General features: G+C 39.6%; 1 protein-coding gene across 6 annotated transcripts in view; it reads left to right on the top strand.

Moving 5' to 3' along the window:
- gria4a (glutamate receptor, ionotropic, AMPA 4a) overlaps positions 1–15,908 on the top strand; it is a 111,255-nt gene extending 95,347 nt beyond the window's left edge. Inside the window, exons 16-18 of one of the 6 annotated variants that reach the window (XM_065960775.1) lie at positions 3,924–4,038; positions 7,400–7,537; positions 12,273–15,908. In XM_065960775.1, coding sequence (XP_065816847.1) covers positions 3,924–4,038; positions 7,400–7,537; positions 12,273–12,437 — 418 coding nt within the window. In that variant the 3' untranslated portion in view covers positions 12,438–15,908. Of the gene's footprint in view, positions 1–3,923; positions 4,039–5,871; positions 5,987–7,399; positions 7,673–12,272 lie in introns of those variants that run through there. The other 5 variants (XM_065960774.1, XM_065960777.1, XM_065960776.1 and 2 more) reach the window with 5 other exon arrangements.
- Positions 15,909–16,804: the final 896 nt, after the last annotated feature.

Raw genomic sequence — 16,804 nt, forward strand, 5'->3', positions numbered from 1 at the left:
CATCTCACTGTTAATTTAGGGCTCCATTACTGTGTCCAATGTCCTGTGTCATTGTCATTCGTCGGTCCGTCCCCTTAGTGTCTTACGTTCCGTCCTTTTATCGATCACTCTGTTTCTCCACAGGGCCACCTCACAGGTAACTCTGTCCATTTTTTCCCGTTGTCTCGTCTCTTTGTTCCTTTCATCTTCAGAGATGGTAGTCATGATGGTGATAATGATGATGATGGTGATGATGATGGTTATGATTATTATGGTGGAGATTTTTTATGAACTGAATATGACCGCGAGGAGGGGCTGAACCTCAGACTGCTGCCTCTACATCCTGAGCCACAAGGGGAAATTTATAGATGAACAGGGGACTAAAAGTGAGACGTAGAGGGGCCTGGAAAAATGGGGGACTAGAAATCTAAATCAGATCTGATAACAACAAAACAAAAAAAACACATAAGAGAAGAGAAAAGATCCTCTAATTCTGCTCAAAATACATTTTAAAGTAAATATGAAAGGCAATCGGACGAGCCCGTATTCATCCCAAATCAAGGGGAAATCAGTGGTTAATAATTTTGAATGTACAAACAAATGTTTAAAACTTCATGGAGAGTGTGTTAGCTGGAGCAATTGAATGAGAAAGTGATGTCCTAAAATCCTTTGTTTGGATATTCCCTCAGGAGACACTTGTTTATTAACTTTATAAACTTGACAGTTGTGTGTCTAGGGTGGGGCCTGGTCCCCCTGGAAATGTGACCAGTGCCACCCCATAAGTCCAAAAGGTTATAGACAATGTGTCCAGTCAGAGGAGGGACTTAATGTGCCACTTGCAACAAGTAGTCAGAAGCTCTGCTGTGTTATTTTGTAATTGGAAAAAAAACTATACACCTATTTTGAAGACATCTATATGATACCATGTTTTTTTAGTTGAATAACATTCAGTCAATCAATCTTTATTTATATAGGGCCTATTCATGACAAATGTGATCTGAAGACACTTTACAAAAAAGAAGGTAAAAGACCTTATTCTTTGTTGTATTATTTACAAAGACCCAACATTAATCCATCAGAGAAGACTGCAATGGTAAACTTATGCTATTCCGACATGTGTGTGCACATAGATATATTATAGCACCCCTTTATCAGCGAATGCCCCAGTCAAACCTGTAACTTACAGCTACAGTCGTTATAGCCGTCACTGAGGTATGCGAACAAATGCATTTATTTTCCAGCAGTCTGTGACAGCCGTAAAGACGTTTTGTCTCAACAATCTCTCAAGTGCCTCCTGTGGGAAAATAATTGACTAAAAAAGGCAAAAGCTGGACCACTTCTTTTCTCTTATCTCCCTCCATCACAGTCTCTCAGTCAGTATTTTATTATTGCCTCGTGAAACGCAAAACACAAACAGAATATCAGCCTCACATCCTGTCCTATAACTTTCTCCTGTGTGTTGAAAACGAGTCCCTCAGAAAAAGCCCACCATTTATCCCTTGTTATTTACTCAAAGGTTTTTCCGTTCATGAGGGAAAAGTGGCAGACAGCGGGTGGATGGATCCCTTTTAACCACCCCACTCCCCCCTTTCCCAAGCCATAAAGCATTTCTGGGACTATCCACGGTTGTCTCTGGCTTCTCCCACTCTGCGGAAACCTAGTCTACCAGGTGCACACATGTGGCTGCTAGTGCGCACGTCAGGTGATGGCACCCTTCCTCTCGGTGTTCTAAACATAGCTCTAATATAACTTGATGATGTCAGTAATTACTGAATGTTAGGAATGTATGCTTTCTGAAGTATAACTGCCTTTGATTATGTATATGTAACTGTTATAATCATGACTGACAATAAGATGTTTGAACTGTTTTCTCCTACCTCTGACATTGATGAGATTAGTCATGTCTTGAAGAATAGATCAGGAAACCCATGAAAACACTCTCTCTCTCTCTCTCTTTAAATCTCTTGACGTACGTATTTAGAGAGGCATACCTAACAACCAATTGAATATGCCCCTTTCAGTCACTGGCTCATACTATCACCTGTCCAACAACACATTCTGTGATCTGGTGGGACAATCGGAAAAGCTGATGCACAGATATGAGGATAGACTAACAGACACGCGGCAATTGCAGTGACCTTTTTGTAGAGATTAGCCAAGCCTGATCGCAGCATCTCACAAACAACAGGGCGGTCAGCAGAGAGTGGTAACAGCAGAAAAGGACTACAGGACGATTTTTTTTTTTTTATAGGTCACTTTAAAAAGCAAAAGTGCAGCAAACAAGGGGAGACAGGAAATAAAGGAATTTATTCAGGCGATGCAGAGAAAGTATGCAAAATCATTCAGCTCCTGCAGCTGAGTTTGTTGACAGTCAGACATTTGTAGACAGATGTTGCGGTGAGGGAACAGGCAACTGGTTGCATCGCAATAAGAGACAAAATACATGATCAGGACTAGAACATTTACGGAAAACTAAAAGCTACTGTAAACAGGTTTGTTTATACCACATGACCAGTACTTCTGGATGTTGTACAACGTTTTGCCTTTTTTATATTTTATTAAGGACTACGTCACTTTTGTTAGATTCTGTCTTGTGGCAAAGCTTAAGACAGATGTTAACAACCGTAAAGGCTGTGGATCAGTTGGTAGAGTCATTCGTCACTTGACCTTAGGGTTGAGGGTTCAATCCCCAGCAGCAACATGTCCGCTGTGTCCTTGGGCATGACACTTAACCCCAAATTTATCCCGCTGCTTTGTCAGCAGCGTATGAAAGCCCATGAATGGGATTAGTAACTTCTGATGGTCACTATACAAAGCAACCTCTGCCATCAGTGTGTGAATGTGTAGGTGTGACATGCGGTGTAAAAGAGCTTTGAGTAGTCACAAGACTAGAAAAGCTCTACACAAGCTCAAGTCCATTTACCATTTACCATTACATTAATCGAATATTAACCTCTTAGGACAGCCACTGCTGATACATCATATCAGTTCAGTTATGGATATCAGCTTCAAAAGATTTGAAAATCTTCCCATGAGATCCATGTTGTCATTGTTAAAGTTAGGTTTCTGATGCATGGTAGTGCAACTATTCCCAGCTTCTTTGAGGCTTCCTACGTACACCCCCAGAGAGAAGCACTGAAATCTGAGATCCAAAAGTTGTCTGCAAATGACACAAGTCTACTCTTACTTTTGAATATGTTCACAATGTTAGCCTTAAAAATTAAAAAAATAATACAATGAACCATGGTTGGATATAGCCTTGCAGGATATTGACTGTGAATCTTGACAGTAAACTGAAAACTGTGCTGAAGCTTTTTTTTCTTATAAACATGCTAGATATAAATCCTTGCTGAATTTATGTGCTCATTCCACATGAATGCCTGATATTAAGCCTGCGTCCCTGAATTTGTTTTTGGAGGTCAATTGCTTCAGGGGTGTGAGCAGGAGGGCTGTAGGAAACTGGAGCCACACACACTTACACACAAACACACACACAGCATAGTAGAAAGGTAAGTGAGCAGCAGGAGGGTACAGGAGAACCATTAGCAGACTGCAGAGAACTGGTTAACACAGTTTTAACAGGAAATATGACTCCTCTGTGAGTGCAGCCTGGTAAAGCAAAGCGACAGAGGACAAAAATAAGAAATAAATACAAATTTTTAAAAAGAAAAAGAAAAAAAACAGAAATCCATATTTAATGTGTTAAAAAAATAGAGAGAAAGTCAGAGAGAGAGTAAGAGGGAGTGTTGTCTGGGGTACATCCTCCACCACTAACCTACGTTTTGTCCCTTCATCTCCTCTGATTTCTCCCCTCACTGCTCCCTCTCCTCCTCCCCCTTTCTTCCTCCCCGGCTGTGGTCCTTGTCCATCCTGTCTGTCTGTCTCTCCATCCTCTGCTCTGACCAAACTTTCTTATCTGTCCCTCCTTTTTTTTTTACTCAAAGAAACGCGGTCAACCTGGCCGTTCTAAAGCTCAACGAGCAGGGCCTGTTGGACAAATTGAAAAACAAGTGGTGGTATGACAAAGGAGAATGTGGCAGCGGGGGAGGGGATTCCAAGGTTAGCCCTCTCTGTCTGCCCAAACCCACCACTAGGGGGGGGCGGGGGCCGCTCACCGGCTTGGCAGCCCGCGACGGCCCCCGTCCTGGGAGTGTAACCACGCATCTGCCCTGGTGAAAAGTCAAGAAGCATAGAGGAAGGACAAAAAACACCCCAAAAAATGTCCTTAGACACCCAGCAACTTTTATGCAGAATGTTGCATCTGTTGTCAGTAGTGTGTGCCTTTTTACAATAAAAGGTTCAGACCCAGTGACAAAGATACAATACTTGAGCTGATTAAGCACTGAATAGAAGAATATGACATTTCTGATAAAAAGAAACCCTCTGAAAATAAAAGCGTTTTTAAATTTAATCAATTAGTTTTTCCCTTTGGAGGCCCTGAAGATAATGAAAATGCTTTTAAAATATCACTTTTGAATAGGGTTTTATGAAGAATCATCCAAGATAAATTTTTCAATATCATACAGAGGAATGTGTCTCCTCTATAGGTGAGGGCCACACACTATAAATCAAGCACTCCTCATGATAATAACCATTTCAAATGTGTGTGGCTCTGATCTGGTAATGCCCCTCTGAAAGGACAGAGTGAGGGGTAATGGGAAGCGGGTTCAGTGATGGATAGTTGGGAAAATAAAGAGAGCAATTACTGTCAAGACAGGAACATTCGCCCTCTAGTGGCAGCTCTGGGGAGAGGAGCGAGGAGGAAAGTGAGAAACACCCTCTCAGGTTGACTTGAAGCAGAAGGGTGGATGAATAATTGATAACAGCAGAATGCAATTACCAGATAAACCTTCTCCCTTGTGCTTTAGTTGGATTTCAATAATTCTATTGATTCAAACATTTGAACCACTCTTTTGTTTCCTCTTTCTTTTAATGATTCTTGTTGTCTTCTGTTTGTTTAAGCAGTCGTAACCGGATTAATGTACTTCTAAAAGTTCTGCTTTGTATATTTAAATAATCACAGAGGAATTAAAGAAACGTGTTCCTTTTTGTGAGAACTGAACAAATCACTAAATTCCAAGAAGTACCATTTAGCAAACTTTATTTTATCATTCTCACCTTTAAAGGAGGTATAACTGGATATCCAAAGTCATTTTGGTGATTCTTCAGGGGACCGTAGATCTCTTTGTGCCAAGTCGACTTCAAATTACTGAGATACTTTATGTTCTTGAATGAACATTTGTGCCTGCTGGCGCTAGATGAAGCGTCAAAGGATTACCAAAGTCACAGAACAGATCAATATCTGTTCAAAATGTTTGCCAAGTTATCCTCAGATTGTGGACATATTTCACCCTGCCCCATGTTAGCCAAGCAGACCCTACTTACTGACCTGAAAGTTGCCTTAAAGTCAAACATTTTATGAATGTTGCAAAGTGAGATGGACGGGCATCAAGTAAAGCTGACACCTGTAAGAAGGAGGGATTTACCTATGGCCCTGAAGTCGTCTAAGTTTGAAATCAAATTTTTTTTTTTCCTTGCAGCGTCCTCTCCCAGTCTTAGTACAGTGCTAGCACAATGCTTATAGTCCTAGCTTAACAGTACCTGCCTCTTGTTCAGTAGACGATCAGCTGGGGCAGTATGGGTGTGTTACCTGAAGTGACAAAGGTGGGTCCCACTCATATGTCTGTAGCTCGCCTTAGCTCCTCGCGCCCCCCAGCCCCTCCTCATCGAGCATACACACATGTACTCAGTGGGATCCATGCTAGGTCACTTGATTTGAACAAAAGTACCTTTTTTTTATGTGACTGAGCTGTGCAATGCAAATGTAATATACTCTAATAACATAAAATAACATGTCCTATGATGTTATTTATGTTATTTTTACACGCGAAGAACCCCAGTAAACCTTGCAGTTTTGAAACTGAGCGAAGCAGGCGTCTTAGACAAACTGAAAAACAAATGGTGGTATGACAAGGGAGAGTGTGGACCCAAGGACTCTGGAAGTAAGGTCAGTCTCACCCTGCTGCGGCCCACAAAACGTTAGCCTAAAACTCACATCCTTAATACGCTCCAGATTATTCCAACTACTGTTTTAGCATTAGCTATATTCTCAATTAGCCTAACACACATCTCTTTAATGTCCACAGTAGACTTTACAGTCCATCAAGTGACTTTGAACAACATATAGACCAATTTTACATCTTCACATGCATCAAATGACAATCACTTTATATCCTTGTTTATTTCCTGTACCAATCCGGAACAATTTCATCTTCACTTCACATTGACAATTTTTTCATGAAACTCATCTAGACTATCACTTTATCTTTATGCATTAGCCTAAGCATCAGCTTTGCCTTTAGCTTTAGTGATAGTAACCTAGTAGAAGAAAATAGTTTTCACCCTCAGGTTTCAAACGTAATCAAACCAAGGCTATCTTTTTATATCCATAACCAGGAGTACAACATGGTAATGCTTTGTTTTACTGGTAGACCCACATATTGTTTTGGCAAAAACTAACTGCAGGTCAAATGAAGTTTGAACTTTCATGAAATTTCTCAGACAATTGGTAGACAAAATGATTAACCTTTAAGATAAAGTGTTACCATATTATTCACAAGCATTTGTCTTGTTAATACAATGTTTTACTTAGGTAAGACATATCAAGTTTCAAAGAAGAAAATGAATTTTTTTAAATTAAAGAACTTTAGTTAACTGGAGCCTTTAAATACCATTTAAATATATATTTTTTTAAATGTCATCACCGCTCAGAATTAAGCCTGCTCTGTCATTTTATTTCTGTTATTGACTTTAATGAGATGTGCATTCAATGTTAAAGTTGTAGAAATGTAGTCTGTGTGTAGGACTGTTACAGATGTGTAAGACTGTATGTAGCAGCTGTTGTGATGATTTTAGTATTAATTGTAGTCTTAGGTGTAGAATGTAAATGAAGTGATAACAACTGTAATTGTAGTAGCATACTATAATAACACAGTTTAAAACAGTATAACACCAGAATTTGTCTCTGATTATATTTCTGTTATAGTCTCCATTTCTCTCTGCTAACTTACTGTTGCCTACATTCTCTGTCTGCTTTTTCCCACCTCTTCCCCCAACCTCTCACCTCTTATGTTTTGGCATGTCGTTGCTCGCTGCTCCTCCTTTACTTCCTTCTCCTTCATACTTTCTCCTTTTATTCTTTCACCTTCTCGTAATGATACTTTTTTTTTTAAACCTCCACCATCACTCTGCCTGTTCTTCGCTTCCCTTTTTGTTTTTCATTCATCACCTTTTTTTTTTTCCCACAACATCCGGCCTTGACTCATCCTTCCCCTCACCCCTCTTTCCTTGCTCTACTCCCAACACCCCCCCCCACACACACACACACACACACACACACATCCCTGCTCCCTCTCTGCAGGACAAGTCATCTCAGGCTCTGAGCCTGTCCAACGTGGCCGGGGTCTTCTACATCCTTGTTGGCGGTCTGGGCCTGGCCATGCTGGTGGCCCTGGTCGAGTTCTGCTACAAGTCCCGAGCAGAAGCCAAACGCATGAAGGTGGACCTTAGCCCCCCCCACTGCCCCAGCCCCTCCCCCAGCACCCAGAATCTAGCCACTTATAGGGAGGGGTACAACGTGTACGGCTCCGAGGGGGTCAAGATATAGGGGTAGGACTTAGCGGCTCCCATATAGGTGGGGTAATGGTGGTGTTGATCATGGTGGTGGTGCTGTAGATTTTTGTATTGTCGATGTAGAGGCTGACTCAGCAGCCCATCGCAACCGTGTTGTACTTCATGTGGTGATGACGATGTGGTCAAGCATTGTGGAACCAATGTAGCTTCTTATATTTCTCCAACCTTTTTTTTTTTTTTTTTTTTTGCTTTTTGGTTTATTTATTGGGCATTTCTTTTCTTAGTTTTGGGGTCCAAATGTGTTTTGTTTTGGTTGTTATTTTTATCCCCTGGCTAGACTGGGGTTAGATTTGTTAGACTACAGATTTGGTTCCATCGTCTTTGGCTGCTGATGATGATGATGATGATGATGATGATGATGGTGGTGGTGGTGATGATGGTGATGATGACATTCATGGTGATGCTCTTGGCTGATGACTTACCATAGGCACCTGCATTGTTACCTTAGCTGAGACTTAAACATTGAAAGAGCAGAGATGCACAACTCCACTTCGATGACAAAATACTTAATGTAGAGATGCAATTATCACCTTTAGTATTCACTTTTAATTTGCCAAATTTTCTAAAGTATGGACTGTGTTGTCTAAACAACACTCAAAAACCCAAATGTTTTTACTATATAGAGAATATAAAACCAGGGAAAGCAAAGTTAAGCATTTAAAAAAAACTAAAAACAGGTGTGACTATTAACAGACCTTCTTAAATATCACTTGAAATAGTTGTAGCGTAATTTTAAAAAACTAATACTTAAAAACCTTTTTAAAATATTTTCTTCAAATGTTTGAAATACACCGTAATTTACCATCGTCAGATCAGAACTTTGTTCCTCACTAACATCTACTTCCAGCCACATGTTCATTACATCTAATGTTTGGACATCAAGTCGTTATGTGATCGACATCCTGGGAATGAAAAATACTATCAAGTTGTCTCTCATATCAGAAGAAGCCCAAGATAATTTCCCTAACTAGATGAGCAGTACCATGAGTACCACTGCAGTATCAGACAAACACAAAAAGCGTTTGCAGCTATTGAGCCAATTTAAACAAATGAAGGCTGAGAATTCTGACAGCTTGAGAAAAGTCAAAATGTTGCTTAAAATGCAGATTTTTATCTTAAGTTACTTAAGGTAACATTTTTAATTATGGAAGTTCGAGTTGTGACGGGAACAAATGAAATAGGCGGAGGATTTTTTTTTTTTTAACCCAGCAGCAGTTTTTAATTGCTTTTAATTTTTTGATTTTTGATCAAAAAATTTTGATCATAGATATCAGCCAACCTGCAGTAAAACTCGAATTTTTTTATCTCAATGAATCCCTCTATAATGTACAAAATGTTATAAATGCACCTACAGTAATGACTTGTCCCTCTTGCCTCATTCCTAGAGGGATACCTTATACTGTATGCGCTCATGGATTGGTGCTTAATTTCATATGTAGCCGATAGAAAAACTATTAAATGAATTCAAGTAAACCAGGATACACAAATCCACATAGATGTAGAATGCATGTACTGTTAATAGTTTATTCTTATACTGACCTTTTGCAGCTCCAGTGACTTTAAATAAACCTCTCCATATATAGTGTCTTTAATATGTCATACATAATCTGGAGTTGTGCACCTCTGTATAACACAGTCCAAACAAGCTTTCTGACTTATTCCAGCCCCGACTACCAAACAGCCCAGTTACTTTGTTTTAATGCAGAGGAATTATTGATGAAGCGAACACTTCATATTGAACGGCTACTCAGTGATGTGCTTGTTAAAAACATGACCCATGTTTATTGATGTAATAGACCAATTAAGTGAAAGAAAACTCTTTGAGAACCTTTCAGAGGCATAATAAAATCATATTTGATAATCACCTTGAGACAATTTGCAGGATCAATACTCAGGATGCTGACGTAAAGACAGCTTCATGCAGAACGCTAAATATTGGCTTTTTATCTGTGTAAGGGGAAAGGTGCCAAAATCAAATGAAGTGCAATGCTTGCTGTAGATTGCTACTTCCGCCAAAAAGTAACACTGACACTAACAGCTTTTCGTTTATCATTCTGCTATGAAACTCTCTGGATGTCTGCCATATTTAAGATTTTCATCCAAAAGAGTTGAGTTACAAAAATCAACAGAAGCCAAAAAAAATATTTTCCTTGGAAATGGTCTTGGAGGTTCTTTTAGAGAAGAAGGTTTTCTCTTTTTGTTTTAAATTGTGCTATAAATCAGCATGGCAGCACTCATTTAAAGAGGAAGAGGGTAAGCTGTTGTCTTTCCTCTCTGCTAATGTGTTACCACACACAGCTGGATGTTTGTAATCGCAGAGTAAACTTTTTCAGATATTAATGCTGTATGAAAGCCATTAGTTAATAAGAAAATCTTACGGTTGCTTAATTTCAGACCTCAAAGGCATAACAGCTACATTTTCCTTTCTCTAGAATCTCTAATTTACACAGGCTTCTCACACTGGATTGGCATTAACTGTGGTGGAAATGCCTTTAACTTCATTCATAGCAAAGTAATTAAAGTATTATTATTCCGATTTGAGGTTTTTCCTCTCACAGCAGCAGCAGTGCTAACATTACTGAAACATCACAGAGTAGCCTGCCTGTGTGAAGTGTCCCCCCCCTACTCCGAGCAGTATAGTCAGTCACTCCCTCTCTATAAATCTGAACCCTTAAAGGAAAAAAAACACTCCTTCATGTTCTCTGTTTGTCTTTCCAAAGTCCTCACCTTACAAATCCTATATGCTTTCAAATCCTCACCCAAATTTTTTGTCAGATAACTCAAACCCAGAACCCAGAAATGCATGGTCACTTCTGAAATGCAGATGTCTACAACCCAAATCCCCTTTGTCCACTACTGTATGTACATGTTTGTTGACTGTTGCCTGCATATACGTTCACTGTTACCTTTGGTAAAATAACAAATATGTGACTGTGGCCTTTGCACTGTGTTGTAGCCCTCTGGTGAGAGTTGAATGTGTAGTTTGGGTTGCATCCACACCATGTCAGTTTTAAGAAATGAATTTTAAACTCTTAGGCATTACTACATGCATTCAGCTTGTTTAAATATGAACATTTATACTTGAATGCACAACATGCAAGTGTTCTGAGCTGATGCAAAAATGGAAATCTTAGTTCTTTTTCAAGCAAATTTTGGTGAATGTAGTTCAGAAAACAAACAATAAAACATTTAAAACAACCGAGCAACCAAGGTACTTGCATGTGTATCAGGCAATAAGTAGTTTACTGTCTCTGTAATCCTACTTAAAAGACGCAGGGCCCAATGTTACACCAAAGCATCGTGGCAGGCAGCACAAGTGTTTGTTTTTTCCATCTGATGCCGTTTTCACCCCCAGCACCCACCTCGTGTAAAAAGTAAGCAAACTTGCACCCAATTAGCGCTGATGGGTGTTTTGGTCTTAGAGGTGAGGTGAGGCGCACAGGTGGTGCACCCTTATCTTGAAGACACGGTCCACTATCTATCATGCAGTATGCTCCTGCAATTTAGAGTGCACGTTAGAAAAATGGGCATACTTAAAGAAGTTCATCACAGACTTCAACCCTGTCAGACACACGGGGCTGCACAGCAGTGCTCCCACTGCTTAATAGAATATATTTTTTGCATTTGCTGACAACTTTTTAATGCAGAGGGCGGAAAGACGCCAAGCTTTTGTTTTCAGCTTCCCCTGTTATCTTAACATTTCTTTCAATATGATTTCAGTCTGGTGATGTCAGAATTAGAGGAAACACACAGCGCTACCTCTAGGGAGATTCCTGTTTGAGTTGCAAATATTCAGAAACCTCCAGCTGAAACAGGAAACTCTCCATGATGAGTGCTCGCTCCAATGCGCGTTCTGTCTAATACAAGCAGAAGCAAACAAGCACACACACTGAACTCGGCACCCAGATTGTGTGCCACATAGCTGGCAAAATGACCTGATTTGCTTTGCGCCTGGCGTTTTAGACAATGCGCTCCAGATCAATAAAATAAGGCCCACAGCTTTATCAGTAGTGCGACTAATTGGTACGTAATTAAAAGGCACATATAGTGGAAAAATTCTTATGACAAGTTCCTCCAGCCAAAGGCAATACATATAAATCAAATACAACAGCCTAAATCACATGCACATGTAAGTAGTACAAAGAATACTTAGAAGTTAAAAAAGGTTTAAAAATTGTTGTTGATCTGGCAGCAGCAAATGTTTGTCTTTTTTTGCTTGGAAAATGACTTCAGAGATGATTGGTTATAGACATTGATTCTGATTAATTTGGCAATGACTCTTGAGTTATTTGTTTCAACACAAGATTGTTTATAACATGACTTACAAATCCAGTTGAAAAAGTGAACTGTAAATGGATGTGTGATTGCACCCTCAGACATGTCTAACGTATACTTGTGGTGGTGTACAGTATTATGTGCACAGGCACTAGCATGTATGAACATTTGTTGTGCATGTGTTTGTATTGAAACTGTTGTGTCTTTACACAACTGGTGGCATTTGTTGAACTGTTTCTACAGCTGTAAGATTATCTGTTTGTTTCTTTTTAAACTAAATCTCCACTCTGCTGTCTCCACCCTCCTCCATCTCTTCTCATATTCAGCTGTCTTTTTCTGAAGCCATGCGGAACAAGGCCCGTCTTTCCATCACAGGAAGTGTGGGGGAGAATGGCCGCGTCTTGACGCCAGATTGCCCCAAAGCCGTGCATGCTGGCCACGCCCCTCTCCGACACCCTGGCCTTGCAGTGGTCTCCTCTGGACTGCCCTGAAAACCAAAAACACCTGCCGTGCCTTAACGACACACCAACATACAGACTGGGACAAAGACACACACACACACACACACACACACACACACACACACACACACGGACACGGACACATGTGCTTACATACAATCGCACACATGCCATTATCATGCATAGAAACACACACACACATGAAGACATGAATACAATTTCAGATACTTAAATGCAAATACTTCTATAAAAAAGTGAACACACAGACACACAGTGCACATCCTCATCTCACTCTCCTGCTGCCATTGACTTCTTTTCCAAGAGACAAGAGAAATACAACTGTGGAGAGAAGAGTGGATTTAAAAAAAAAAAAAAACGTAACAAAGGACATCTCTGACTCTCACACTTGCCTGCAGCAGCCATATAATTATTTCCGGAGAGGAAATCCTCCTGATATCGTCATACCTTCAGAAAGCCAGCACAGACTGACATGAAATGAACTTTGAGCTGTGAACATGACCATCTACCTGATCATGATGATGATAGTGATAAAGATGATGATCACAGCCGACAGTATATATAAAGAAAATACAACCAAACAGTTCTGCTCCTGCTCTGTCGTCATTTGGACGATGTTGGCCAGTATGCCACACCCCTTGACAACGCCTTACTAAGACTCCAAAACATTGTTTTCATCATCATCATCATCATGGTCATCTTTACTTGCCTGCAAAGACTGAGTGCCAGGTTTTATCACCCTTAGAAGACCAGAAAACTGTAACCTTGAACGTTCAGACTGTGCAAACCCACTCCTTTTTCTTTTTGCCATGGACTGTTCGAATTGAATGAAAAATTGCTTTCTTCTTACGCATAGAGAATGATTTCTCGCCCCATTCTGGTGAGATAATCACGCCGGTATAGAACAGAAGTAACCTCCCAAACACTTACGTGCGGTTGATCTCGGCTGCAGAACTCACAGGGGGTTTGTAAAAGAAAAGAAAAAATCACTGTAGTAATTCAAGAAGTCCTTCATCAACAGCATCTTCATGGCAGTAGATATGCTAAATAGCATAGAGGTAAAGGCGAGGTTTAAACTGTATATTCAGTTGTGGGAAATAAAAAATACGACACATGAGCAGATCTCATATGACTACCTAACAAAGTGTTTCTCAACCTCACACCGGGACCTTATAGACTGCAAAGCGAATGATTGGAGAGAGAAACAAGGTATCTGGGATAGCAAAAATTCTGCCTCTATGTCTGCGTGAATGAAGATACAAATTTCCAGACACTAAAAAAAGCAAAACAAATCAAAGTACTTTAAAACAAGGGTGGTAGAAAAGGTTGAGAACCGCCGGCCACATGCTCTGTGCACTTCCACTCTACTTGAAGACCTTTAGATTCAGCTTTCAGTTTCTGAAAAAGTAACGAGTCTTACGGGCAGTTTGGTCGTCATGTGAGATCCTCATTCTTTTTTCCAGCGTTTGGAGAAAGGTCCCATTATCAGAAAAGCTTGCTTTTTAAAACTGTTGTAAATAACTGCGTAGCAAAACAGAACTCACCTGTTTTTTTTTTTCATCATCTTAGATAACAATTCATTGCAATAATGAATATAAAAGAAAAAAATGCCACTACTTGTAATTAAGATCAGATCTTTTTTTATAAATCTACATATTATATATAATACAAATGAATATATATCTATACGTCTATAGAGAGCTATAGAAGACATTGATCACAGATTGTCAGAGGCCATGGCATACATTCTGTTATATGGCTGTTTTTGTTTTCTTTTGATAACTTGAGAATATTAATAAGCCACTGTCTTTGTGCGTTCAGCTCAACACTGAATGTCCATCTGGTACTCACATGGACACACACGTACGATGGAAAGGCACGCACACACATTGTTGCATACACAGGGTCAGCTCAGAGTGATTGCTTCAGCACCATGAGACGTTTGGGCGATTTTTTTATTTATTTTCCGCCTGTTTGTCTGTTTTTTCACAAGTAGTTCTTCACTGTTTGTCACTGTCCAACTGTTGTTTTTACTCCTGTAATCTTCTGTCTGCGAATTCTACATGCCCTCTGGAACAGCATGCAGATTACAGTCTTCAACACTTGGAGGCCAGAACACTTTCAGGGTGGCCTCAGGACAGGAGGGGGGGCCATTGTGGCTTCAGTGCAGTAGGAAAACAGAGCGGCCTGACATTTGGAGAGTGTAGCATTTGTGTTGCATTTCCTCATCGCCTCAGTGCTTTTTGTTATTTGTCTTCTCACCAGATGCGAGGCTGCCACACAGTGAAATCCAACATGATCAAAAGCCACAGATTGAAGATAGAAGCTAAAGATTGGACTCATAATTGAGCCGGGTATGCACTTTTTTTTGTGGACATAATTGGATCCATTCGATTCTAAAAAGTAGAATTAGTAATATACCATATGGCTGCCTGTTTTGGCACATCCTTTTGCTGCCAGCCTTTGGGAGAGAAAAATGTTCTTGCATTAATATCGGAGAAAAACAATTAGCAAAAGAAGAAAGGTTTTCTATGGACATTGGTGCAATTTTACTCCTTTTGTTGCAATACAATTAAGCATGCACAGAGATTGTGCCATACAACATATGAGGATTAATTCTTCCTTATTGTCTTTTTTTAATTATGATTCAATTTTCATTGTGACCTTCCTACTGTCTCTAAAATCCTTCTTGCTCTTTTTCTTGTTTTGTATTCCCCCTTTCCTTTCTTATTGCTTCTGTCTCCCCTTCTGCCCCCCTATGAGACAGAACTCTGTACAAAGTGCATCTCAGCAATGACAAGTTACTTTTCTGCCCTATTACACTGCAAAAATAATGGGATAGCTGCTTTGAATTCTGGACCCGGGACACCAACTGACAATCTGAGCTTCATCTGGTTCTCTTTTCTGAACATTGCAAAGCGTTTTACTTTGTAACCATTAACATTTTGCAAAACAAAAAAAAAACACGGAAGAACTTCAACTTCTTTGATAAACTCTCACACACACACACACACACTTAGAGACACACACCTCCAATGCATCAGTTCTGCATCAAATGTGTTCAGGTTAAACTCCATATAAATTTTATTATCTTAAAACAACAAGTGTCTCTTTATGGCTGAATGGAATAAGGGAGACTGTTTCCAATCACCTCTTCTTAGCTCTTGGGGTCAGTGCAGCAGAACTGCAGTAATCCAGCTTCAGAGAAATAGTGCAAATAGTGGATTTAGAGCTAAATTACTTTTGTCGAGACAGATACCACTGATTTAACTATCAGGACACCCACACACCTGGAAGTTCAACTTTACAAGATACTGTTGTGTTGTTGTTTCTCGCCTCCTCCAGAACATTAGATTTCATGCAGTGACGGCGAAAAGCTGACCGCTGGGCTGTCAACACTCTGGCTTTAACACACTGTTTTTTTATTTCTTGATTTCTGTCTTTCCATTTGGTTTCTTTTTCTAGTAAAACATCAATGCTAAACATGGCCTCTCTGTGTGCTTATTCATGAACTGTTTCTTTCCTTTTTTTGACTATAACCAGGCTACCCTTTCTTACAGCCAAATCACAGAATTGATTTAATTTTACCACATCACATTGATGACTTCTTTTGTTTTAAAGCTTAAAACAATGCAGTTTACGTAATTAAATATCATGTGAAATGTTGTAAGACGTGCATGTTGTATGGCACATTGCAATACTCTTTTTACAGGATCATTTTATGATTTTTTTTATCATATTAGGAGAGATCCACTGCATCTCAAACCAACCGCATAACCTTGAGGGACAGCAGATGTATCAAATTAAGTAATTGCTCATAAAACAATCACCTTGCTGCCGAGCAACTCTTGATACCCCTCTTGATAGCCCTGATCATGTGGTGGGAGTCCCAGGCCTGTACAAGCTGTATGTGAGTTCATAAAAAGGTTAAAAGTCAAATGTTGACCTCTTATTTTTGCCACATTATCACAACAGAATGTGAATCCAGTAAAAACGTGAAAAGTGATATGCTTAACACATACCATACGTATGTGCATAAAACTAAGACGCAGTATAATGCCTGAATTCCATACTTTAAAAATTTATTTTAAGGTAATTAATAAGTCTAAGAATCTACAGGGTGAGAAAGCTTAGAGAGGCCCTACATTGGATCATTTGATTTCAAAAAAGATATTTCCTACTAAAGTTTCTAAACTATAAAACCTCTATATTCCTATATAAGATGGACACTTTGTTACACTTTAGATTAGATTTAATGTTTCGGTCAGACTGTTCATTCTTGTAGTTTTCCTACTTTCATTGAGTGATCTTTGCCTTACAGCTTTAGCTTCTTGCACTGTGTTTTTTTGTTTCCAAGCTGGTCTTTTTTTTGTGACATT

The sequence above is a fragment of the Labrus bergylta genome, chromosome 11 (genome assembly GCF_963930695.1).
Source record: "Labrus bergylta chromosome 11, fLabBer1.1, whole genome shotgun sequence".
Lineage (NCBI taxonomy): Eukaryota > Metazoa > Chordata > Actinopteri > Labriformes > Labridae > Labrus > Labrus bergylta.